Source organism: Sporothrix schenckii (genome assembly GCF_000961545.1).
Source record: "Sporothrix schenckii 1099-18 chromosome Unknown Cont49, whole genome shotgun sequence".
Taxonomy (NCBI): Eukaryota; Fungi; Ascomycota; class Sordariomycetes; order Ophiostomatales; family Ophiostomataceae; genus Sporothrix; species Sporothrix schenckii.
The window spans coordinates 450,887-475,847 of NW_015971150.1; the positions used below are offsets into that span (position 1 = coordinate 450,887).

A 24,961-nucleotide genomic window follows, 5' to 3' on the forward strand; every position below is an offset into this window, starting at 1 on the left:
TTCAACAATTTGGGAGCTATGGAACGAGTCTCTGGTGTAAGGTTTTGGGGGATCAGTAAAAAACGTCGAGGCGTATGGCTGTTCATCGGCGACAACAGTGGTAATCGAAACGAAAGAGGACGTCGAGATGCTTGAGGCAGTGGACAGTCGAGGAGGTTGGGGGACGTATATAATGACGCTGCGACGGACAATTTGTATTCATGTGTTGCTATTCCTGGCAGTAGCCAAAACTGTATTCCAATATGTTGTGACCAGGAAGAGAAATGCGATGATACCGATTGGCACAAAGACGGCGGATAAACGTCGGGGCACCCGAGGATGATGATGGTCCAAAGTACGGAAGAGTAGATGTAATTACGTAGAGACGTACCTCCCCATGCTAATGACACTTTTATCGCACTAGTACGGAAGGGTGTGGCAACGGCTCGCCAAGATCGCTGCTTCCATTTTGGGAACAGCTGCCGAGGATTTTCCGGTGGTTGCAGTCGTTGACGAGGAAAGCCCTACCGATGAGAGCAGGGCAGTAGTTGACAGTGTGGGAACCCCAACTTTGGGAAGGAGCGCAGCGCGATTCGTTCAAATTGGCTGGCGGGGCGAAACGGCTTAACGCGTCGACGCGTCTTTCCCTAAATTTAGTAAATACATGGCCACCAAGCAGCAGGAAGGAACAATGTGCGTCTTCTGCGCTGGTTTATTCCCAAGCCTTGCCATTCTAAAATCCAGACTGAACTCCGATTTGACTATCAGCTACGACGTACTGCACACCACTCAGTCTTTCACAAGAAGAGCCTTGTAACACGTTCGCAATGCCGCACGCAGTATCAGATCCACCCTCTCCTACTCAGGACGACGCTGCCATGGCCGAGAACGCCTCCCCCAACACAATCGAGGCCGAGTCGCCACCAACAGCCAATGCCAATGTAGGCGATGAGGCCGTGCCCGTTAAGGTCGAGCAGGCCTCAAGTCCGCCCTGGGTTGCTGGCGATGACGACGACGACGACGACATCGACGTGGAGATGACCGAGGAGAGTGCCGTGCCAGCTGCTGCCGTGGCGATCAAGACGGAGGATGGCCCGGCAGAGGGCGTTCTTGCGGCGACCACTGCGATCAAGACAGAAGACGCACCAGCAGCAGCCGTGGTAAAGACAGAGGAGTCAGAGAAGGCAGCTCTCATCACAGACATGGTGCCTGTCAACCTGGAAGATATGTTTGACGACATGGACGACGACGAGTTCTCTGGCAAATCCGCCGAAGATGCGCTCGCGACGACATCGGACCTATTGTCTCTCCGTGCGTCTGACCCAGAGGTTATGCGTAGCTTCTACCAGCGCCTGTTCCCCTGGCGATACCTCTTCCAGTGGCTCAACCACAGCCCGACGCCGACCAACGATTTTGCCCACCGCGAGTTTGCGTTTACGCTTCAGAACGACGCGTATCTCCGTTACCAGGCGTTCCCGACGTCTGACCTGTACGTGAAATCCGCTACAAGATGGACCAAAGAAAGGCAAGAATCTGAACTGAACGCTGGCTAACTGCGACTTTGCAGTCTTCGCAAGGACGTCCTCCGCCTCTTGCCCTCGCGTTTCGAAATTGGACCTGTTTACACTACCAACCCAGTGGACCGCAAGGCGCTTAGCAACGCATCGGCGTTCAAGCCTCTTGCCAAGGAGCTGTGCTTTGATATCGATTTGACAGACTACGACGACATCCGGACATGCTGCGACAAGACCACAATATGCATCCGCTGCTGGCAGTTCATTACCATGGCGGTGCGTGTCATTGACGTGGCGCTGCGCGACGACTTCGGATTCCAGCACATTGTGTGGATCTATTCCGGTCGTCGTGGTGCGCACGCTTGGGTCTGCGACAAGCGGGCACGCACACTCGACGACCAGAGGCGCCGCGCCATTGTTGGCTACCTGGAAGTGCTGCGCGGCGGCAGCCAGGGTGGCAAGCGTGTCAATGTACGCCGGCCACTGCACCCGCACCTGTCGCGAAGTCTTAATGTGCTGCGCACGCACTTCCAGGAAGACGTGCTGCGCGACCAGGACCCTTGGGCTACGGCGGAGAACGCGGAGAAGCTGCTAGGTCTGCTGTCAGACCGCAACTTGGCGGACGCGTTGCGGCGGAAGTGGGATTCGTCACCGGGTCGGTCGTCAACGGCTAAATGGGCCGACATTGACGCTGTAGCCAAGACGGGCAGCGTCAAGGGGCTGGACATGAAACAGCTGCTGGAGAACAAGCAGGACATTGTGCTCGAGTACACGTATCCCCGGCTGGATGTCAACGTCAGTAAGAAGCTCAACCATTTGCTCAAGAGTCCGTTCGTTGTGCACCCCGGCACAGGACGGGTGTGCGTGCCGATCGACGTGGACCGGTTGGAGGAGTTTGACCCGCTTGGGGTTCCGACAGTGCAGCAACTGCTGCAGGAGATCGATTCGTACCAGCAGAACGGTACCGGTGCCAGCGGAAGCGACGAGGAGCCGTCACAAGGTAACAATGGTGACGAGAAGAAGCTGCAAGACTGGGAGAAGACCAGTTTGCGGCCGTACATTGAGCAGTTCCGCTCATTTGTGCTGGCACTGATGCGGGACGAGAAGGACGTCGTTAGGGTCAAGCGGGAGCGGGATGGGGCGACGAGCATGGAATTTTGATTGATTGAATCCCCCCCTCCGTCTTGAGGGCTTTGTTTATGAAAGGCATTGTTTCGTTGGTTTATTTCTCATGTTTCGCACTACGAGTGTCATGTAATGATTTTGGGCTTTCTTCTGTGGAAACAAGGCACGGCGACCATACATTGTTCAGTTGAAAAGAATGCTTTTTGTTTCCTCCTTCAGCTTTTATTTCTTGTGTCATACCCCAACTTGGTATTTATTTCCGGCCTAACACTCTTCCTAGGTCCACGATACTCAAGCCCACGACATTTGTCGAGCTCGGAGGTAGCTTCCCGGCACCCATGATCAGAACCTTTGCCGAATCGTTCTGCAGCACCCGCAGCGTGCGTGTGTATGCCGCGGGCTGTGCGACATTGTGCATCTCCCACTTGGTCTTGTCGCCGAGTGCACTATTGCTGAAGACCTGAGAATGGCTGTAGGCGCTGACAAGGATGGTGCCGTTGATGCCGCCGTACGGAGTCCAAGTCGCATACGGCGAGCTGGTCGGCCGCGTGCTGCCCACAACAAGAGGGTGCTCTTTGGCCGCAGAAAACGCTCGAGGATCGGCTGCTATACGATAGTACACCGGAAAGCCGCCCGGAGCGCCGCCGTATTCGTACGTCAGCAAGTACTGATTGTTTGGCAGCAACACAACGGTCGACATGCCCGGGCGCAATTTGTAGTCGGCGTACGCGACATCGTCGACAGTGGTGTCCCACGTGAGCAGGTCCGTCGACGTCTGGTGCACGAGCTTTTGGCCGTGCTTGGGGTCACGCTGGTCGGAGTAGTAGAGGATAATCTGGGACCGGTAGTATCTGTGAAGATGTCAGTTGATCGAACAAATGCGACTGTGGTACTTTATATTCACGCTTCTTTACATGAGGAACGGCTCCCAAACTGGCGTCTGCCCATTGTCCGGATGTGCCTTGCCCCCGGCGGCAACGTGGCTCACAAACGTCCACGTATGGCCGTGGTCAGTGCTTGCATAGACATCAATCTGCGTGCGGCTCAAGTCCGTTGGGATGCTGTTCCCGACGCACAAAACCGTGCCGGCCTTGAAATGGCCAACGTCGGCCGGCAGCTCGTACAGAAACGGCTGGTATCGCAGTCCCCAGCCATTCGTCTGGTCGGTGACATGCGAGATCTCGGACCAACTGCTACCGTTGTCGACGGACTGGTAGATGGGGAAGTGGACGGCCGGCGGCTCCGGCGAGTAGTTCTCCCAAGTAGCCAGCAGGGTGCCGTCACGCAATTCGACTGTACGTGGATAAAGCACACGAGGGTCGGTATACGTGCTCGGTGGCGTGAAGATGACCTTGTTGGCAAATGTGGTAACGGGCGACGAAGCGGCTGCTGCCAGGACAGCGACGCCAGCCGCTGATAACAGAAGAGATGCTATTGGAGTCATCCTGACAGTTTGGTATCGTCAACAGTGTTTGCCAGCGGATTGGCATCCAGCTTGGATGTGAAAATGCAAACGCAGGTGGTGTCTTTCATCATCAATATAAATGCCCATAGAAGGGCCTCTTTAGCCGTGATGACGAACGACCAACCAAGAGGGCTTCTGTGGCGGATATATAGCAGTGATATCCCGTCTCCGCATTTTGTCCCAAATGCCTCTTGAATTGTTGTCACGTGGCGACGTAAACTCGTCTTATATGTGCTGTGCTGTATAATGTACGTTAGATATCCAGGTACTCCGTTCTATGCGACGCTCTCTGTGGCCTCCGTAGCTTGTGGCTCTGCAGCCGCGCTGTTGTCCTGCATGCCCATTTCACTGTCATCGGCCTCCTTCGCCTCGCCTTCCTCGGCCTCCTCATCGTTGCCATCTTCTCCTTGCTCCTCTTCGGCCCCTGCATCGCCCTCTTCCGCGCTCTTCTCGCTGGTGTCTCCTTTTTCACCCTTCAAATGACCGCCCTTGCGCTTCGGAATCACGTTGGAGAATGCTGTTGCCCAGTCGCCTGTCTCCAGCCAACTGAGCATGATCTCCACAACGTGGTTCGTTGTCAGCACCTTTCGGCTGGCCATGACCATGTAGTCGCCGATGGGCAACTTGGCCGTACGGACGCCATGTTCCCTGGCGCGTTTGTAGCAGAGGCCCTTTTCGCGGTTTTTGTCGACGATGCCGCCGATAACGTAGCTCGTGTTTGGCTCAAGCCGGGTCAGCGTGTAGGGAGAGTCAGATGTGAGGTAGACGACAGAGGGGCCGTCCGACGGAGTGATCTCCTCGTCCGCTTCCTTTTCCTCGGCCGTCTTGCCTGCCTCTTTCTCGCCTCTCTCATCATCGCGCTTCAGCGCTTCGTCTCCTTCCTTGGCTTCGAGAACGTCCACGACCGTCCCTCCGTTCTCCCCACGCATGTCCATGTCAGCCTGCTTTGCAGCCGCGACAAAGTCGTCAGCGAGAAAGTGCACATGGTTCCATCGCTTGTGCTGGTTTGCCAGCAGCGTCTCGTAGCGCGTCTGTAGCTTGCCGCCCCAGGAGCTCACGTAAATTCGCGCACACCGCGCCGCCGTGCGATTTGCCGCGTACGAGCGTGTGATCTGGCTCGACAGCGAGATCTGTTCCGTCTCGCGCATGTAGGACTCAAAGGCACAGTCAAAGATGAGACTGACAGGTACCAGTGTGTGCTCTTTGGGCGCGGCTGTCGCAGGTGCAGCAGCACATCCGTCTGCGCCCTCACCGCCCGCTGCCTTGGCCGCCTTCTTCTTTTCCGCCTTGATTACCCGCTTTTCCTTCCGCCGCCGCTTACGGTCGTCTCGCATATCCTCCCACTTTTGTTGCCGCTTGAGTTTCTTTTGTGCGTTCTTCGATAGTAATGTGCCCGGGGTCTCTGTGCCTGGTGCTCCGGAGGCTGCCAATGCTGTTCGAGCACCCTCAGCCGCAGGTCCAGTGCCGTCCTCGCCTCCATTCTCGGTGTCACCTGCGCTCGCGAGCTCGGTTAGTCTCGATGCATCGACCATGTTATTTTGACCAGGAAGCTGTGCGTCGCCGTTTTCCGAGGCCAATTGCAACGCCGTGGCCTGAACTGGGCCACCTTCGCTTGGGAAAAGCCCCGGTGCTGGTGGCTCTTTGATGTCCATGTCGTCTGTACAATCTATTGTGGTTTGGTGATGTGAAGTAACTTTTGCTAAGTCAATTGGAGTCGTCTGCCTTTCTTTCTTTTTTTTTCGAGATGCAAAGTGGGGCTATCCAACTGCTTGAAGCCTTGCCAACTTGGTCGCACGACGCACCTGCCTGCCGGATCCTAGCACACTGGTCCCTTCCCGGTTGGTGCTAGCGCCCCTCCACGTTCAGCGTGGCCAACGCGTTAATGGGATTTCTTGACGCGTCTCCTGGCAAATCCAATCTACCTGTATCGTCACCTCCACTACGCTGCACTGCATCTCCAGCCCAGCATCGTGCTAGCAGAACCGATTACCTTTCATAGTCCCAGCGGTGTCGTGGGCCGTTTCGTTTCTGCACGCAGGCACATTCCATCCGCCACAATGTCTTCCCGGCCGGAGCTCAAGGTACTACTCGTCATTCATCAGCTTCTCTACTGCTTTTCCTTCTTTTCTTCGCCACCTCTTCGCTGCCCGTGCTAATCACCACCACCAGGTTGATGACGAGCATGGCTTTATTCGCTACTTCAAGTCCCTCCCGGTTATCGACGACGACACCATCCGCATCTTCGACCGTGGTGACTGGTACACTGCCCATGGCGACAATGCCAACTTCATTGCCCGCACAGTCTACAAGACGACCTCCGTCGTGCGTCAGCTCGGCCGCAACGACCACACCGGCCTGCCCTCTGTAACTATGACCGTTACCGTCTTTCGGCAGTTCCTGCGTGAGGCGCTGTTTAAGCTTGGCAAGCGCGTCGAGATCTACGCCAGTTCCGGCGGCCGCATGAACTGGAAAATCGTCAAGCAAGCTTCGCCGGGCAACCTGCAGGACGTCGAGGACGACTTGGGCCAGTTCGACAACGCGCCTATGATCCTGGCCGTCAAGCTGTCTGCCCGCGCTAACGAGGCCCGCACTGTCGGTGTCTGCTTTGCTGACGCCACCGTGCGCGAGCTGGGCGTCAGCGAGTTCCTCGACAACGACCTGTACTCCAATTTTGAGGCCCTGCTAATCCAGCTCGGTGTCCGCGAGTGTATCGTGCAGGCTGATCGCCCCGACAAAGATGGCAGCAAAGCCGGCCGTGACCCAGAGCTGGCCAAGTTGAGGCAGGTCATCGATAACTGTGGCATCGCCATTGCCGAGCGGTCGCTGGCTGAGTTCGCCACCAAGGACATTGAGCAGGACCTGGCCCGTCTGCTCAAGGACGAGCGGGCGTCTATGGTGCTCCCGCAGTCCGAGCTCAAGCTGGCCCTAGGCTCTGCTGCGGCGTTGGTCCGGTATCTGGGCGTGCTGCACGACCCGTCCAATTTCGGACAGTACCAACTGTACCAGCACGACCTGTCGCAGTTCATGAAGCTCGACGCCTCGGCCGTCAAAGCCCTCAACCTGATGCCGGGCCCACGCGACGGCTCCAAGACCATGAGCCTGTTTGGCCTGCTCAACCACTGCAAAACACCATTAGGTGGCCGTTTATTGGCACAGTGGCTCAAACAGCCGCTGATGAACAAGGAGGAGATTGAGACGCGCCAGCAGCTGGTCGAGGCCTTTGTCACCGACACCGAGCTGCGCCAGACCATGCAGGAGGAACACCTGCGCGCTGTGCCCGACCTCTACCGCCTCGCAAAACGTTTCCAGCGAGGCAAAGCGACGCTGGAGGATGTCGTCCGTGCTTACCAAGTCGTCATCCGCCTGCCCGGCTTCCTCGGCACCCTCGAGGGCGTCATGGACGAAGCCTACCGTGTACCACTCGACGCTTCCTACACGACGAAGCTCCGTACGCTCTGCGATAGCCTCTCAAAGCTGCAGGAGATGGTCGAGACAACGGTGGACCTGGACGCACTCGACAACCACGAGTTCATCATCAAGCCCGAGTTCGACGACAGCCTGCGTATCATCCGCAAGAAGCTCGATCGTCTGCGCCTGGATATGGACCGCGCTTTCGCCGAGGCTGCCCGCGACCTCAGCCAGGAACGCGACAAGAAGATATTTTTGGAGAACCACAAGGTACACGGTTGGTGCATGCGTTTGACACGCACCGAGGCCGGCTGCATCCGCAACAACTCGCACTACCAGGAGTGCTCGACGCAGAAGAACGGCGTCTACTTTACCACGAAGCAGCTGCAGACTCTGCGCCGCGAGTTTGACCAGCTGTCACACAACTACAACCGTACACAAAGCAGCCTCGTGAACGAGGTCGTCGGCGTTGCCGCCTCGTACAGCCCTGTGCTCGAGCGTCTGGCTGCTGTGTTGGGCCACCTCGACGTGATCGTGTCGTTGGCCCACTGCGCCGTGCACGCCCCCATTGCCTATGTGCGCCCAACGATCCACCCGCGCGGCGAGGGTCGTACTGTACTGCGCGAAGCGCGTCATCCCTGTCTCGAGATGCAAGACGACGTGCAATTTATCACCAACGATGTGACACTCGACCGCGGCGACTCGTCGTTCTTGATCATTACTGGACCCAACATGGGCGGCAAATCGACATACATTCGCCAGATCGGCGTTATTGCTCTCATGGCCCAGATCGGCTGCTTCGTGCCCTGTGCCGAGGCCGAGCTGACTCTATTTGACTCGGTGCTTGCACGTGTCGGCGCCAGCGATTCGCAACTCAAGGGTGTGTCGACGTTCATGGCTGAGATGCTTGAGACGGCCAATATTCTCAAGTCGGCCACCGCCGAATCGCTCATCATCATCGACGAGCTAGGCCGCGGTACGTCGACGTACGACGGTTTCGGCTTGGCCTGGGCCATTTCGGAACACATCGTGCGCGAGATTGGCTGCTTTGCCCTGTTTGCCACGCACTTCCACGAGCTTACTGCGCTCGCCGACAAGTACCCGCAAGTAACAAACCTGCACGTCACTGCCCATATTAGCGGGACACAGGGCGAAGGAAAGCATAAGGAAAACGAGAAGCGCGAGGTCACACTGCTCTACAAAGTTGAGCCCGGCGTCTGTGACCAAAGCTTCGGCATCCACGTGGCCGAGCTGGTACGCTTCCCCGACAAAGTTGTGCGCATGGCCAAGCGTAAGGCCGACGAGCTTGAGGACTTTACGACCAAGCACGACGAGGCTTCGCTGCTGGGTACGCACTACAGTAAAGAGGACGTCGAGCAAGGCAGCGCGCTGCTGAAGGACCTGCTGGTTCAGTGGAAGGAGCAGGTCCGGGCGAGTGGCGGCGACGGCAGCAGCGCCCCAAGCAAGGAAGAGATGGTGGCCAAACTTCGAGAGCTCGTCGCAGCCGACGAGAAGCTGCTGGCAAACCCCTTTTTCCAGTCGATCAAGGCTTTGTAAAAGGGCTTCGTGAACCGTACGACGGTGTTTATTTCCTTTTCTGTTCCAAAGAGCGACATATAATGATGGGATGGTATCAAATTTCTTCCGTTTTTCTGGCTTTCAGATTGTACAAACATAATTACACTGTTTTCTCTACGTGGGACAAAAATAGGACATAATTCAAAAAAAAAAAAATAGGTTCTTATTTTACTGTTTATTTCATGGATGACACTGCCAACGCCACAACAGAGTCAGCAAAAGAACGGAAAAGTATGGTCAAGAAACAGTGTGCCAGAAAGGAAGAGTGGGCAGGTGTACATCAGGGAAGAACAATGTAATTTAGGAATAGTATAATCACAATTGTCCAGGGACAAGTTCATAAACAGCCTCTGAAGCTAAGATATCATCATAGTAACCTGGCTCGGGGGTGGTGTTCGACGGTTGTCAAGACGAACGATGGAAAGAAACAGGGTGAACATACCAACACAAAAGGCACGGCACACCGTCGTGCTGCTCTCTGCCGATCAGTCGTATGCATTGCACTGGACTGCATATGTACAAATAAAACCACAGAAAGATTGTATCAATTGTGTGGTGCATGATTGTTGGGGAATCGCCATGGTCGTTAGCCGGCGTGTAGCCGTAAACACGCCGGTTTACGGCTATACACCGGCCCATCTTCATTCGGGTCTCGTTCGTCCGCTTCACCTTCGTTTATGCAGCGTTCGGGTCAGCTGAGACCGTTTTGATCTCGTAGCCATATTTCTCCTTCAGGCGCTCGGCACGCAGCTCGTCGTAGTTGGGCGAGTGGATCACTGTCAATCAGGTCAGCATGTAATTCCACGCTGATCGGCCGTTCCTTTCTTTATCTGTACCGCGGAACTTACTGCCACCGCGACCGTCACCGAGCTGTGCGATCGTCTCCTCGCCGGGCCGCCTCCGGTTCTTGCGCAGGTACTCTTTCCGCTCGAAGCGGTCCTCATCCGTTTCCTTGGCCCAGCCAGTCAGCTTGCCACCCGTAAAGTCAAATACACCGAGGACAACGGCCGTGAGCGCGCCCATGCCAATTATCCGTGGCATCCTGCCAGCTACAAAAGTCAGTTAGAAAATGAGAGACGACAAATCGAGGCCGTGGCAGAGATGTCGAAAGGGGGCTTACTAGACAAGCCGAACACGGAACCGGCCAGGAAACCGCTCACGGCTGTGTTGTAAGCATCATTCTTTTGGCGCAAGTTGGCCATAGCGGTCCGCGAAAACTCGAAAACACCACCGACCGCAGCTGCGGAGAGAATTTGTTAGCTAAAAAGGTGTCCCCCTAAGAAACGCTCATTGAGCCGGAAACAACGCCCTGACATACCAAACGACGCTACAACACCACCCGTGCGTGTGAAAACACCCCAAGCACCGACATTGCGCTTCTGCAGCGAGTTCTGGATCGCAGACAGGAACAGCCCGGCACCACCCACCACCGCAGTGCCCTTGACGCCAGCGTACAGGGCGTCCTGCGGGCGGTAAACGTCACGGTCGCCGTCGCCGTGGCCGGACGTCATTCTTTCGGTGTGTCTGAGCCTGCTCCACTGCAGCTCGGATCTAGATGCGTGTTTTGTAGGGGTGGCGGATGTGGGAAGGCGGATTGGATGGAGAGAAAGAAGCTCGCTTTAGAAACGGAGGGGGAGAGAAATATCACCAGTGGGAAACTTCGGTTGTCTGGTTTTGGGCCCAGATGATTTGTGGGGCTGCTGATTGGTCAGAAGGTGACAGGCAATATATCTACACGTGATATGATTACTCATAACTTTATTGCACCCCTGTAACGGGAATTTAGCTTGACCCGGGCGACCTCAGTAGTCCCCATAGGCAAGCGCGACAGCCTACAGGCGGTAAAGCGAGCTGTGAGAGCAAGGCTGCGTCAGCTCTTGCCCAATTTCGGCATTGCAGTTTCACGGAAGGTGCATCCAGCCAACAACGACGATTGAACTAAACAGGCAGCTACTCAACATCCCTTCGTTTGCTTCAGTCCTGCATCTCTTTTCCAACATACGGCAGTGTATCACGATATATCCCAGTTCATGCGGCATCTATATTCATCCATACGCGACTCTGGCGTCCGAACTCCCCTTGTCGTAAGCTGCTGCAGCTGGCCGCCCTCGCTTGATCGCCACCTTTGGCGCGTGGCAATAGCATCGTTTTCGTACGTCGTTTTCGTACATCAGCCGTCATCTTCCCGATTGCAGCATAAGCGCAGCCCAAACCGTCGGCTCGCTGGCTCAAGACCTCTCGTGCACGTCCGGCAACACCCCGCTTGTGACAAAAGTGAGCTCAGTGTCCGTCACCTGGGGCGGTTGTATCTGCTCGCCGGCAGTATCCGACCCTCGCCAGGCAGCCGAATAAAAAATTGCCCGCACGCCGAAGGGGCGACGGGCGCTCTCTACCATCGCTGCGGAACAAAACGTTGTTTTTTGCGATTTACGGCTGCCTGCAGCAGTGCCCGCTAGCCTTTTGGCCCGTCCCATGTGTACAGCACCCTTTGTGCCTGTCCTCCAGAAGGTAAGATATGTTCTCTGAATATCCCAGCCGTGGGATTTCCACGTCATCGGCACACATACTTGTCGTGTCTTTTGTTTGTTTGCTACCTGCTTGGTCTTTGATATGCCCACTACATGGCGTTCTGTTCCCTTCCGTTGTCACATTTTTGTCCTTTATCTTGCTCACTGGTGTTGTTCGCGTCCTCGTCTGTGTCGTTGCCTTCCTGATGTATCAACATAAACAATGCACTCTGCTTCTCCTCTACCATGTACCACCGCGGCTCCTTGCGTGATCCCCATACGCACTTCTCTACCACGCCAAGCACCATCTCCCTCCATTCCCACAATGGTCTTTCCAGAGACTGCAAAGCTGGTTTTCTTCGCGAGGAAGGCCCACGGCGGTAAGAAGAAACGGACACTAATACGCGCAGTCATGAATCCTCCTGCCTATCCGGGGACTCGGTCTCGTGGCCCCGTGCCGCTTCCCCTTGTTGAGGAGACATCCCATATAGACTTGGGTCAACCAGGTGCGTGACACGCCGTGCAGAGCGAAATTTATTTTGTTTGGTTATACGTCTCATGAACTGATACCGCGTAGGTCGCCTGGCACCACGATGGCTTCAGGATTTTGTTTCTGGCGAGCTCGAAGCTGGCCTCAACGCCGGCGCTACCTTTCAAGATGTAGGCTGTGCGAGTGACGCTTTTCGCCGAGAGGAAGCCAGGAAGCAAGGCGGTATCTACTATGACGATGCCACACCTCCTATCATGCGTCACGAGCTTCTTCTAAAAGGACACCAAAGCTTTCAGGGAGAGCCGCCATCGAGCCAGCCTCTACTCCGCGCCGACGGGAACGTGTGCTACGAAGTTCTTGCATGTGTCTGCCAGAATTGCCGGTATCACTTTACATTTTATATTGACAGGACGCAAAATCAGTCGTGCGGTACCACTCGTGGCAATAACAGCAACAACACCGACCCGTTTCACCATCTCGTTCATGTGCTCACTGAGAAGAGCGCGCCGAGGCCGATCGACATCAAGTTATACCCGTTCCATGGCAGGGGCACGTACACCTGCTCCTCGAAAAAGTGCTCGTTCAAACTCATAGTAGAAATTTCGAGCCCTCGCCTCAGCGACCATCTCCTGGACTATTTGACCGACCACGACGGCATACGCAATCGCCTCAAACGAGCCGTGGAGGATGAGCCCGAACGGTTCGCAGACGTCGCCAACGTCACGCCTAATGCGCTTGCGTATCTCAGAGCCTACTTGCGGGACATCGTTGAAGGCAGGAGCGAGAAGAACCCAGACGGCTCAGAGATCGAACGGAAAATTGATCAAAGAAACAAGAAGTTTTTTATTCAGTTCGGCAACGGGCCCGAAGCCGCTGAACTGCTCACATATCTTGGGTTTGAGGAGATCATCAACGAAGACAGCCGGGCGTGGAAGGTGCCTTGCCCAGCAATCACACGGCCTACCCGCCCCGGATCGCAGCTTGCATTTTACCAGGACGTTAAAAGTGAGGTCGAGACCATCATTGGCAAGGACAGTCAAAACATGAAGCCAAATGCCGCGATCAGCTTCATCACCAATGCGCTCGATATTGGCGACTTTGCGACGTCAGATTATGGCTACAATGAGTATCGCATTTCGGATTACGCAGATCTTGGCTTGTTTCCTCGCATGCACGAAAGGTACTTCTGGTATGCCTTTACGTGTCAGAGCCAGACAAATCCACGGATGAAAGACGACTACTTTCTCTGTTTGAAGCGTCTCGCTCAAGGTCGGAATAACGAGGACCTTGAGCTTCGCATACAGTCCTTAGACTCGATACGCACAGCCCAACCTAAGGATTCTTTGCCGGCAGGATCAGAGGAGGACGATATCCGCCTTGCGACCGAGCGGTCTCTTCAAGACACCCAAACGACAGTAGTTTCGCACCAACTATCAAACACCGACAAAGTAATCCAGGCATACAACTACTTTGGCCTGGAAGAAGGCCAGAGGAGCGACGATGAAGTTCTGGCCAAATTTTTGTCAAACTCAGATGCCTACCCATCACAGAAATCCAACTTTCGAGAAAAGCTCCTGCTCATTGCCCGTCATACAAAAAGTCCGAATCTTCAAAAAATGGCGGTGGAGGATATGTCATACGAGGAAGCTCTTAACTATCTCGGCGCGCAAAACGACACAGACGCGAGTTATATGGTCAGCATAGCTCAGTATAATATTGCTGTAAGTTTTTTTGTGTTTTTTCCCCTCTGTCTCTCTCTTTGATTTATTCGCCCATTTTATTTGTACCTGTTCGTCATATTTTGTTACTAAACTGCTTTGCACCTCTAGTCCAACGAAAAAGACCGCGATCTCGTCGCTGCAGCACTGAGACAGATCAGCAAAGAACGTGGCGACGACCCGCTTCTCGCATCAGCCGCGCAGGACTTTCTTAATGGAGACAAAGGCCGTTCTTCTGTCGACCTCTCCAGTCGTACAGTTACCGCCATGTCTGATACGGACCTGATCTTTGATCCATCACTGCCCACAGGCTTGGAAAACATTAGGAACACGTGCTACTTGAACAGCATTTTGCAATATTTTAATACGGTGAAACCAGTGCACGAGATCCTTGACAACTTTGACGAGTTGGGCCTACCAGGCACGGAGGATAGCCTTCAAAATCGCCGAATTGACCCAGGATCTGCTCACCTAGAAAGGGGCGAGGCGTATGCCGGTCGACAATGTTTGTTACCCTTCTTCAGGTCACCTTTTAACCCTTGTTAAGTTGAGGTGTACTAACATCAACACCACACAGTCGTCGAACAGTTGTCCTCATTGTTCGACAAAATGCAACAGTCGGACAAAGTGTACGAGGTTCCAACACAGCGCCTCGCAATTGCGGCACTGAAGAACTCGGCCAGACTTGTATCAGACGGAAAGCAGTTACTCACAAAAAATGTCGATGCCGAAAATCACTCGTTGTCGTTTGACCTCGCGAATACAGAAAGGACGAACTCGCCTGCCCCACCACTCCCCCGTCGCCATGCGGCAGCGGTTTCCGGATCCCCCCAAAATAATTCCGTGCATGCCAACTCCCCTGCATCCCCGAAAGCCGCTGCCGCCGTTCTTGCATCTGACGCCGACTCGACCAGTATCAGGAGCTCACAGACACTCGTTGATCAGAGTGAGACCATGATCGAGAACAAGGCCGAGACCCAGGGCCAAAGCCGGCGTGAAAGTCGGCGTGTATCTACGGCAGACGATGGTTGGCAAAGCATCCCGCCTGTGAGCGATAGTATGGAAGAATTTCAGGAGGATACTGCCACCAGCGATATGCCCATAGTGGTGCACGCCGAGCAGGTGGAAGATGAGAACGCATCAGCCTCACGCGAGGTGACGATGAGTGATACCGGGGTCGAAACAGCGATGATCAGTGACGGGTCTGCACCGTTCACAACCTCTGACAGCCACCTTCAGCAGACCGTTCCTGGGGCTATCCAGACTGTGTTCGATCCACCGCCGGTAGCCGAACCCTCCGTGGAATCGATCATCGAGTACGCGCTGGAGGATACCACCGTTAAAGGAACTGACCAGCAGGACGTCGAAGAAGTCATGGGCAACATCATCAGCCATTTGCGTGCATCCGTGAAGGCGACAGGTGAAGATGTCGCCACGGGCGTGCAACGTGATCCGATCACCGACACCTTTTTCTGGACAAGTGCGACGTATAGCCGGTCCGACCGCAACGGATCCTACAACCGTCAGGTTGCGCCAAACCGCTGGGTGACAGCGTTTCCTGCGGAAGACAAGAAGATCGGTTTGCTGCAGGCACTTAGCAACAGCTTCCAGCGCGAATTCATCACTCAGGGCACTTGGTACGAGCGGTTCACATCGATCGTGGACTTGCCGCCAATCTTACACATTCACATTCAGCGTTCTAAAGGAGATGGTACGAAAAACAAGAGTTTAGTCGACATCCCTCAGGCCCTGCATCTGGACCAGTTCATGGACTGTGACGAGGGATCCGATCTGTTTAACAGACGTCGCCACGCGTGGAATATCCAAGAACGGATTCGGTCGTTGAAGGGCCCCAACGGCGAAAGTCCTTATATTAGTTTCCTACCGGATGCCGTGGGTAAGGCTGCTGCGTATACTGACATGATTGTCAACGAGCACCTGCACCAACACGCGGAGAAGAAGAACACCCACGATGACCTCGAAAGGGCAGGCGCGTCTTCCGATAACGAATTCGACAGTGATGACGGGGATTATGATATGATCGATGACGATGTCAAAGAGCTGTTGCGCGAGAACGACGTCGTTTTCGAGCTCTCAGCAGTCCTTTCAGGCCAAGGCCAGGAAGTAGAGACACAAGTGGACACAACCCTTGACCAGAGATGGAGCAACGACGCAACTAAACAGCTCCTAGATGGAGCGCGCCACCTAACCAGAGAAGATGTTCAGAACAGCTGGGCGCAGCAGGACAGTGTGCTTCATTGCAACGACATCATGCGCAATGTGCAACAAATACGGGCAGAGTATGAGCAGGAATTGGAAGGACTTTTTGCCGACCTGAAGGCGCCGCAAAACAAGTATCTACTGCATGCGGTCATCTGCCACTCTGGAAACACTGGAAAAGCCGGCCACTACTGGGTGTGGATTTACGACTTTGAGCGGGGCCTGTGGCGCAAGTATAACGACAAGGCTGTCAAGGAATTTGCAAACACGGATGCCGTCATGGCCGAACTGTCCAACGGAGGCGAACCCTACTACCTGGCATACGTGCGAGCATCGGATGTCGAAAAGTATGTGGGAGTTTCTCTCCGGAAAGAGCGCTCACCGTCACCGGCCGTACCTCCGGCTCCACCACGACCGCAGCCCCGGTTGCTGCCGACGATTCCCGAGACGACACCAGCCCCGCCAGGAAACAATTCCGAGTCACACCGTCTCATAACGCCCCTGCAGGAAGAAGGCGAGCCTGAAGACCCATCAATCGGCGGCCTCGATGGCCAAAGCGATGGCAAAACGCTTCAACAGCAGGCTCTTGTACAGGTTCGCGCATCGACGCCAATTAGCGATGGGCAGACGAAGTAGTATAGCCTGCCTGCCAAGAAAACTGCGTAGAACGCAGCCAATCCTCAGTATAATGTGAAAGGCGTCAAGCCACAGCGTACGGCCGGAGAATGTATATTTTACCATGTCCCTATCATCAAAATGCGAAGCAGGATCTTGCTAACCAGAAATCTGCAGCTCCTCCTCGAAAGCAGAAAATAAGTTCCCTACAAAAGGCCAAGGTGCAGCTCAAAAAGTTCCTGCCCCGTCGGAAAACCAGCAGCGACAAAAAGCAAGACTAGACTAGACCAATACCAGAGGAGCGAAACACGAACGAGACATACCCAGTACATTATCCATAGATACTATTGTCCAAAACCGCAGCCTGCATCGATAGCGAAATAGATTGCGTCACAAGAAGCTCCTTTGGTGACTGTCGGCGAAATGAAGGCGCGAGCGCCGATACTATTAACAGACGCGACAGTGATACTCTCCACATGGTGAGCCGCCCAGTATCTGGGTCCCTGAGCTTGGCAGATGCGAGTTACGAATGTTCTTTCGTGTCATTGCGAACATAGAAGCACGGCGTACGTTGGAGCAGGAACAGTACGGCGCACGGAACATCGGAGCGAGGGTGGCCGTTGGTAGACATGGTGGCCAAACCCACTCTCACTAGTGGCTGCCCCGCCGTCGAACAATTTCACAAATTTGTGGTATTGGCCTGGCTCCGACGTACGTCGGACAGCAAGTTCCATTCTTTCCCAGGCGCATCATTGTGCTGACATCTTTGTGTGTTCTATGCTTTGCTTTTTGTGCCGTCTTACAGCTTATCGTTCAGAGCCTTGGAAGCGGGAGATGGCGCGCCCATTCGAGACGGAGGCTTACTCAGGGGCACGGGCAGCCACTTTGTTTCTCCGTTGCTTTGTTGTTTTGTTCTTCCTCACGTCGAGCTGCCACGATCGAGGCCAACTGATTGGCCATTGACGCAAAGTGAGGGCGCTGGACCAGCACAAGACGTGCCTGGCCTGCCAGCCTCCTGCATGTCGCCTTGCATAACCCCCACTCTGATGCGTCCCAAACTTACCACATCTCAATCGGCCCATCAGACAGGCCACTTGTAAAACCACACCACACCAGCCGCGCATCTGGGCCGTGGCCTATTAATTTGTCGTCCCTTATCCTGGCAGTGGCAGACTCTCCTACATACGACACCACACTTCGTATCGCTTTAATCGGACCATTCTGCTCTGCATCTCATCGTCTCCTTTCTCGGCCTTTCCTATTGCCAGGCCTGCCATGCGTCTAGACCGGCCAGTTGGCTCCAAAAGGACCATTTCTCGGTCGCAGCCGAGAGCGTTCTTTCGGCCAGGTCCTTCCCGAATTACAACTGGACGGGACAACTGCCGTCTGGAAATGTGACCACATGATACGATGCATTGCCTGAGCTTCGCTATTAATTTGAGCGTGGGACACCTGTGCATTGAGTATGAGAGATGCAAAGAGAAGAGAGACAAAGTCGAAGACGAAATTTCACGGGCCTGGAAGATCACGGAATACGTAAACGACGTGGTCTCCGGGGTCCTCCGTCGGAAAGAAATGATGTGCACGATGCGTGTCTGCTCCCGAGACGAGCAACAGGGCTGCGGCGGCGAGTGTCTCTGTGTCCGCGACTGCAATTCCGGTCGTCCAGAAAGGCCCTTAACCTGATCGATTGCTTTCTGCAACGTGTGGAGGAGACGGACTCTGATAAGATCGAGCGACGTCTGAACAGTATGTTGTACGGTCGGAAAGACCGGCCACCCGCTTGTTGCCCCTCCTCTTCCCACCATCTCGCTCCTTTTCGTAAACGCCTGATGCCAACACACGCGAGCCATGCAAGTTTCTTGAATCTATGATGCCCCTTACCCCTGTAAGAAACCCCACTTTTCGACCTTCTCCAACGTCTTTGCAATATATTCCACGCAGTATGTGTGCGACAGAGCTCTGTGGAGAAAGTTCAGCTTTACATTCACTTTGTACCGTCTCAAATCCTTTGCTTCTAGATAATGTGTGTGCTCGAAACGGTTTTATGGCGCCTGCCCAGAAATACGTTAGAATGCGCCGAAAGAAACGGGTGCCTGGCTTGCGCCTTCCTCTTTCTGTCCCAGTTACTCAGCGGCCCGCGCCAAAATCCTCATACCTGAGCTCTCCTCTTGCATTGTCCCTGGTGGGAAGGAACGAGCAGCTCTCCTAACGGCCATGAATTAAGGCTCTCTTGCGAGCATATGTCTCTGTCAGTCGCCAATGCCTGGCCCACTCCGCAATCTCGACGGTGCCTGGCGAGTGCGACTGGAACGTGCTGTCTCATATGGGTAGAGCACTACCAGGCGATAGTGTCTTTTGCCCGCCGGTTTTACGAACAAAGGCGCTGTACTCCAAGAAGTAGGACCGCAGGTGCAAGGCCATGGCGATCATGGGAGACACACAGGAGCAAAGTTATAAAGAAAAAGAAACTACGCAGCACAGGTAACAGGGCGCGACAGTATTGAGGATGGCATGTATCTCCAAGTAGTTTGATACATGCCTACGAAGTAGCTAGTGCTCCCGATTAGGTCTACTCTTCCTCTTACTGGATGCGGTGCAAAAGCTGGTACGGTCTGGCAGGGAAGCAGCTTCCTCAGATGCCCTTGTAGCCCGGTCTCTCTTTCCGTCACTTACACACACCACGTGTTGCTAGTGCGCCAGCTACAAGGCATCGAGCTGTCGCGGCTTCCGTAGCTTCCCCAAAGTGGGTAGCAACTGCTGTCTCTGACATCAGCTATTTGTTTGTGTCCTTTCTCGTAATAATGGCAAGAGCTCTTCCCCTCCCTCGCCTCCTCCTCGCCGTCCGTGTCAGCGTATATTAAGACAAGTTCCTCGCCCTTCCGTCTACTTTCGGTCTCTTTTTCTTTTTGTTGATTTCTTCTTCCAGGCTTCTCTTCCTCTTTCAATTGAGCCCAGACACGCAATCGACTCTTCATCCGCTCTCCTCGACCTCCTCACGAGTGTCGTCAGGAGACCAATAGACATTACGTCACTCTACACCTCACAACGTCCGTTTCGTCCAATCCGTATGTTCACACAATGCATCTGAAAAATTGACTCTTTTGCTGGGTTTGAAAGCTTCCTTTCGAATGAAATCTTCAGATGACGTCACTAACACTGATTGCGCCAGACCGATCATGGTTTCGACAGATCTGACGATCAAGGTCGACACGGAGGCCATCCGCCCCTTTGGTCCTGCCCGGTCGACCGTCTCTGGCAAGCCCCTCAGCCCCGAGCAGATCAAGCAGTATGATGACTTCTTCTCCGCGAGCCTCTATCTGTCGCTCGGCATGATCTACCTGCGCAGCAATCCCTTGCTGCGCGAGCCTCTCAAGATCGACCAGGTCAAGGCCCGTCTTTTGGGCCACTTTGGCTCCGCCCCGGGCCAGATTTTCACATACATGCACTTCAACCGCCTGATCAAGAAGTACGACTTGGATGCCTTCTTTGTGTCCGGCCCCGGCCACGGCGCCCCTGCCGTGCTGTCCCAGGCCTACCTCGAGGGTACCTACTCCGAAGTCTACCCCGAAAAGTCTGAGGACCCCGAGGGCATGCAGAAGTTTTTCAAGTACTTCTCCTTCCCCGGCGGCGTTGGCTCGCACGCCACGCCCGAGACTCCGGGCAGCATCCACGAGGGTGGTGAGTTGGGCTATTCCATTTCGCATGCCTACGGCACCGTCTTCGACCACCCGAACCTCATCGCCCTCACCATGGTCGGTGACGGCGAGGCTGAGACCGGTCCTTTGGCCACGTCGTGGCACAGCAACAAGTTCCTCAACCCCATCACGGACGGCGCCGTGCTACCCGTGCTGCACCTGAACGGCTACAAGATCAACAATCCTACCGTGCTGGCCCGTATCAGCCACGAGGAGCTCGAGTCGCTCTTCATCGGCTACGGCTACAAGCCGTACTTTGTCGAGGGCGACGAGGTGGAGTCCATGCACCAGGCCATGGCTGCCACACTCGAACAGTGCGTCCTCGACATCCGCGCCATCCAAGAGGAGGCCCGCAGCACGGGCGTCGCCAAGCGTGCCCGGTGGCCCATGGTCATCCTGCGCACACCCAAGGGCTGGACTGGCCCGCGCAAGATCGACGAGCACTACCTCGCCGGTTTCTGGCGCGCCCACCAGGTCCCCATCACGGACGTGCACGAGAACCCCAAGCACCTCGAGATTCTCGAGAAGTGGATGCGCAGCTACGAGCCAGAGCGCCTGTTCGGCAAGGAGGGCCACATCAGCGGCGAGCTCCGCGACGCCATTTGCCCCAAGGGCAACCGCCGCATGAGTGCCAACCCGGTGGCCAACGGCGGCATCCTCAAGAAGCCGCTCAATTTGCCCGCGTTCCGCGACTACGCTGCCAAGGTCGACAAGCCCGGTGCCACGCGCGACGGTAGTATGGCCCGGCTGTCCACGTTCCTGCGCGATGTGATCGCTGCCAACCAGACCAACTTCCGCTTGTTCGGCCCTGACGAGACCGAGTCCAACAAATTGGCCGGTGTCTATGCGAGTGGCAAGAAGGTCTGGCTGGGCGACTACTTCGAGGAGGACAAGGACGGTGGTAACCTGGCCCCCGCTGGACGCGTCATGGAGATCCTGTCGGAGCACACGGTCGAGGGCTGGCTCGAGGGCTACGTTCTCAGTGGCCGCCACGGCCTGCTCAACAGCTACGAGCCCTTCATCCACGTCATCGACTCCATGGTCAACCAGCACTGCAAGTGGATCGAGAAGTGTCTTGAGGTCGAGTGGCGCGTCAAGGTGGCGTCGCTCAACATCCTGCTGACTGCCGTCGTCTGGCGCCAGGATCACAACGGCTTCACGCACCAGGATCCCGGCTTCCTCGACGTCGTGGCCAACAAGAGCCCCGAGGTCGTGCGCATCTACCTCCCACCGGACGGCAACTGTCTTTTGTCGGTCATGGACCACTGCCTGCGCTCTTCCAACTATGTCAACGTTGTTGTGTCCGACAAGCAGGAGCACCTGCAGTTCCTTTCCATGGAGGCGGCTGTCGAGCACTGCAGCAAGGGCATCGGTATCTGGCCCGACTTCAGCACCGACGCCGGCGAGGAACCGGACCTCGTCATGGCATCGTGCGGTGACATCAGCACGCATGAAGCGCTGGCCGCCGTCGATCTGCTGCTCAACCACTTCCCTGAGCTCAAGATTCGCTTCGTCAATGTCGTGGATCTTTTCAAGCTTATTAGTCATGTTGACCACCCGCACGGTCTGACGGACCGGGAATTCAAGGCTCTGTTCACGGATGACAAGCCCATCATCTTCAACTTCCACTCGTACCCATGGCTGGTGCACCGCCTTACCTACAAGCGCCCTGGCTCCCACAACATACACGTGCGTGGCTACAAGGAAAAGGGCAACATCGACACGCCGCTGGAGCTGGCCATCCGCAACCAGACGGACCGCTTTAGCCTAGCCATCGATGCCATTGACCGCATGCCGCATCTGCACAACCGCGGGGCGGCGGCGCGCCAGGACCTTCTCAACAATCAGATTTCCGCTCGCAATGAGGCTTTTGAGACCGGCGCCGACCCTGCCATCTGGACCAACTGGACTTGGCCGCGCAACACGTCTCTGTGGAACAAGACCGTGACCAAGCTGTCCAACTAAGACCGGGTGGGGGGGTAACGAACGAAAGAGAAATAGACTTTGTAGAAAACTACAAAGGGTAGCGGGAATGGCGTCCATCTTGATTGCTCGTTGCTTGTATCTTGTTTTGTCCTATCCTGTCTTTTTTACACATTACATTCTAGTCCTACACGGACGGATCAAACTGATGGATTTGAGTTGCAAACGCCTCATATAATGAGGTAAATAATTTATCGTCTCTAAAGTGTCAAATTGAAACGACGTGTTTACAGCATATAAATAATAGTAATAATAATAGTAAAAAAACGTAAGCTCTCCCCCTGTTAAATAATTTTGGAAGCGCCATTTGCTACCTAAAAACTTTAATATTCCATTTCCAGGCCTGTATTTTATTCCATCCTCCTCCACGCTCATCTTTCGTCAGTCAGATCTCGTAGACTGTCACCTGTTCGTCACAAAAACTCAGATTGAATATGGCGGCGGTGGGTCGGCTTCATCACTGTTGCCGCCAGCGTGGGAGCGCTGCTGGACACTCGGCCGGTCGGGGTCGATGTTCCAGACCTGGGCGCCCGAAGCCACCACGGGCTGCTGTTCCGGCTGTGGCGGTTGAGCCGGGTTAAATGGGCCGCTACTGATGTGACTACTACTACTACCACCACCACCACCAATGGGCCGGTCTGGGTCGGCCGAGTAGGCCGCAGCACCTGTCGCTCCGGCACGGCGCTGCTGCTGAAGCGCATCCAGATTGTCGAGCGCCAGCTCGAGGAATGCCTTCTTATTGTGCCACGTCTGCTGACTGTCGGCAAAGGACGCCACCATCGCACCGGCGGCTTTGGATGAAGGCGCTGCAACGGCATCCTGGCCCGGTGGCGGGTCGGTGATTTTGGTGACTAGGTAGGCCGTGGAGGCTTCGGCGACGCCGTAGATGAGCACGCCGACGAGGGGCACGCGCAGCAGTACGTAGAAACCGGCGCCAAAACCAAATAAAATACCCTCGCGGCTGCGGAACCAGTTGCGCTTCTGGTTTGCCGAGAAGTGGACACGCGAAAAGTAGGGGCCCAGCAGCTCACGCATGAGGCTGCGCTGGCCGTAGTAGGTCTGGAGAAAGACGACCAAGTAGCGGCGGGGCAGGAAAAGGCCAGAGCCGAAAATGAGTGCAGCAGGACCCAGGCCAACGGCACGGCGGAAGGTGTAGAAGCTGGTGGCGGGCAGCACGAAGCGGCCTACAATCGGCACGTAGGACAGCGCAAAGATGGCGAGGGAGATGGCAGCCTTGCGCCCGAAACGCCACAAGAAGCGAGCCACGCCCCTTTTCCCAGGGCTCAGCATGCCCAGCTTCGATTCAATGGCAGCCGACGACGACGAAGCGGTGTTTGTCGGGCGGTGATGTCTGCTGACCGGTTCATATGCGCGGAGGTTTTCGTTGTAGCGGTGACGGGGATCGACGAGGGTGACGGCGGCTTCGTCGCGGGCGTGCTTCTGGGCGTAGGTGTAGTCGACCCAGTGCAGCGACTGCATAAAGAGTTCGTCCATGGCAGGTGTAATGTGGCGCATGAGGGTCATGAGGAAGAGTGGGACCTGCAAGACATATTCCTGGAGGAAGCGCAGGCCGTCGTAGAGCGCATCGTCCCAGGTGGCAACGTCGAGGCGGACGACGAAGGAGAGGAACCAGAGCGAGATCTTGAGGAGGACAATCTGGAGAGAGAATTGGAGTCAGCGCACAAAAGGTCGGTAGGTACGCGTGTGCCGCCAAAACATAGACGAAACGAACCGGTATCTCAATTAGAATGCGAATGGCGATGCCGCAGGCAACAGCAATGGCCGCTTGGCGGTAGTGTTGGGTTGTCCAGAGATTCGGATTCTGCAGAGCACGCTGGGCTATGGAGCAGTCAGTAGGATTTTTTCCTCGCGCTTCTTCTTTCTCATCCGAAGATTTTCTTTTGTTTTTCTCCGTCTTTTTTTAATCGCCAAGTTTCGTACCTCCGACAAACGTCAGTTGGGCGCCTCGCAGGATGGCATTCGCATCGAATCGCGAAAAGTCCAGGAGCTCCTCCTTGGTGGGCGGTGGCATGGTGGCGGAGACGGTGGATGCGTTTCGGAGAGCAGTGCTGCGCTGTAGATCGCAGAGAAAAAGGTATGTCGGCGGGCGTCTGCCGCGAGAGGAGGTTGCGATAATAAATGGAGGATTGCAGGAGAAGAAAGAGAGGCAGATGGTAATTACATGGCAAGAGCTCCTGCCATACAGAAGAAAGGCACAGCCTGTTAGTTTGCCCGCCACAGTAGCAGCTTGCGTCATAGCTGAGGCACAATTGGCAGGCGCGGGTGCTAGAGTGGGGCAGCAGCACAAAGAGCTCTGTCTGAAATAAACCAAAGGAAGGAGCGAGTAGGCCCCAACCAGTCACAGAACTATTGGATAGTAGCAATTTATAAATTGGCTTACATCTTGATAAGTATTTCAAAATATGGTCATATGTAGGAGACATACGGACATATAGAGCAGGTCTCGCAAATTCATGCATGCGGGCGTCCAATGCCACGTGCCAACAGTTCAGGAGCCAGGAACCGGCGTGTAAAGCAAACGCAAGTCGCCAGGGGGGGGAAACCAAGGTTCTCTCGAGTATGGCTGTATGTGTAGGGTCCATGTTACTTTTTCCGTGCAGTTTTATAATGCCTACAGTAAAGCTCAACTTACGGACTATC

At 55.2% G+C, this 24,961-nt stretch overlaps 8 protein-coding genes across 8 annotated transcripts; 4 read left to right on the forward strand and 4 right to left on the reverse strand.

Moving 5' to 3' along the window:
- Window positions 1-806: 806 nt before the first annotated feature.
- SPSK_00481 (DNA primase small subunit) lies at window positions 807-2,654 on the forward strand (the record flags this gene model as incomplete). Its single annotated transcript, XM_016727449.1, has 2 exons — window positions 807-1,468; window positions 1,547-2,654. 2 exons carry the CDS (start codon window positions 807-809, stop codon window positions 2,652-2,654), a joined length of 1,770 nt encoding a protein of 589 aa, XP_016582696.1.
- A 217-nt stretch (window positions 2,655-2,871) lies between these two features.
- SPSK_00548 (glycoside hydrolase family 93) lies at window positions 2,872-4,062 on the reverse strand (the record flags this gene model as incomplete). Its single annotated transcript, XM_016727514.1, has 2 exons — window positions 2,872-3,469; window positions 3,533-4,062. 2 exons carry the CDS (start codon window positions 4,060-4,062, stop codon window positions 2,872-2,874), a joined length of 1,128 nt encoding a protein of 375 aa, XP_016582697.1.
- Window positions 4,063-4,358: 296 nt separating this feature from the next.
- Window positions 4,359-5,735, reverse strand: SPSK_00529 (tRNA (guanine-N(1)-)-methyltransferase TRM10; the record flags this gene model as incomplete). The annotated part of the gene is made up of 1 exon (XM_016727496.1): window positions 4,359-5,735. The coding sequence occupies one exon, from the start codon at window positions 5,733-5,735 to the stop codon at window positions 4,359-4,361; it is 1,377 nt and encodes a 458-aa protein (XP_016582698.1).
- Window positions 5,736-6,140: 405 nt separating this feature from the next.
- SPSK_00411 (DNA mismatch repair protein MSH2) lies at window positions 6,141-9,048 on the forward strand (the record flags this gene model as incomplete). The annotated part of the gene is made up of 2 exons (XM_016727380.1): window positions 6,141-6,164; window positions 6,253-9,048. The coding sequence occupies 2 exons, from the start codon at window positions 6,141-6,143 to the stop codon at window positions 9,046-9,048; spliced, it is 2,820 nt and encodes a 939-aa protein (XP_016582699.1).
- Window positions 9,049-9,744: 696 nt separating this feature from the next.
- SPSK_00581 (NADH:ubiquinone oxidoreductase 21.3kD subunit 21.3b) lies at window positions 9,745-10,580 on the reverse strand (the record flags this gene model as incomplete). The annotated part of the gene is made up of 4 exons (XM_016727547.1): window positions 9,745-9,845; window positions 9,918-10,118; window positions 10,190-10,309; window positions 10,388-10,580. The coding sequence occupies 4 exons, from the start codon at window positions 10,578-10,580 to the stop codon at window positions 9,745-9,747; spliced, it is 615 nt and encodes a 204-aa protein (XP_016582700.1).
- A 1,321-nt stretch (window positions 10,581-11,901) lies between these two features.
- Window positions 11,902-16,640, forward strand: SPSK_00372 (ubiquitin-specific protease UBP2; the record flags this gene model as incomplete). Its single annotated transcript, XM_016727341.1, has 4 exons — window positions 11,902-12,082; window positions 12,154-13,787; window positions 13,896-14,289; window positions 14,362-16,640. 4 exons carry the CDS (start codon window positions 11,902-11,904, stop codon window positions 16,638-16,640), a joined length of 4,488 nt encoding a protein of 1,495 aa, XP_016582701.1.
- A 3,158-nt stretch (window positions 16,641-19,798) lies between these two features.
- On the forward strand, window positions 19,799-22,282 carry SPSK_00433 (phosphoketolase; the record flags this gene model as incomplete). Its single annotated transcript, XM_016727402.1, has 1 exon — window positions 19,799-22,282. The coding sequence occupies one exon, from the start codon at window positions 19,799-19,801 to the stop codon at window positions 22,280-22,282; it is 2,484 nt and encodes an 827-aa protein (XP_016582702.1).
- Window positions 22,283-22,723: 441 nt separating this feature from the next.
- Window positions 22,724-24,332, reverse strand: SPSK_00502 (uncharacterized protein; the record flags this gene model as incomplete). Its single annotated transcript, XM_016727470.1, has 3 exons — window positions 22,724-23,956; window positions 24,033-24,139; window positions 24,242-24,332. 3 exons carry the CDS (start codon window positions 24,330-24,332, stop codon window positions 22,724-22,726), a joined length of 1,431 nt encoding a protein of 476 aa, XP_016582703.1.
- Between the last annotated feature and the right edge of the window lie 629 nt (window positions 24,333-24,961).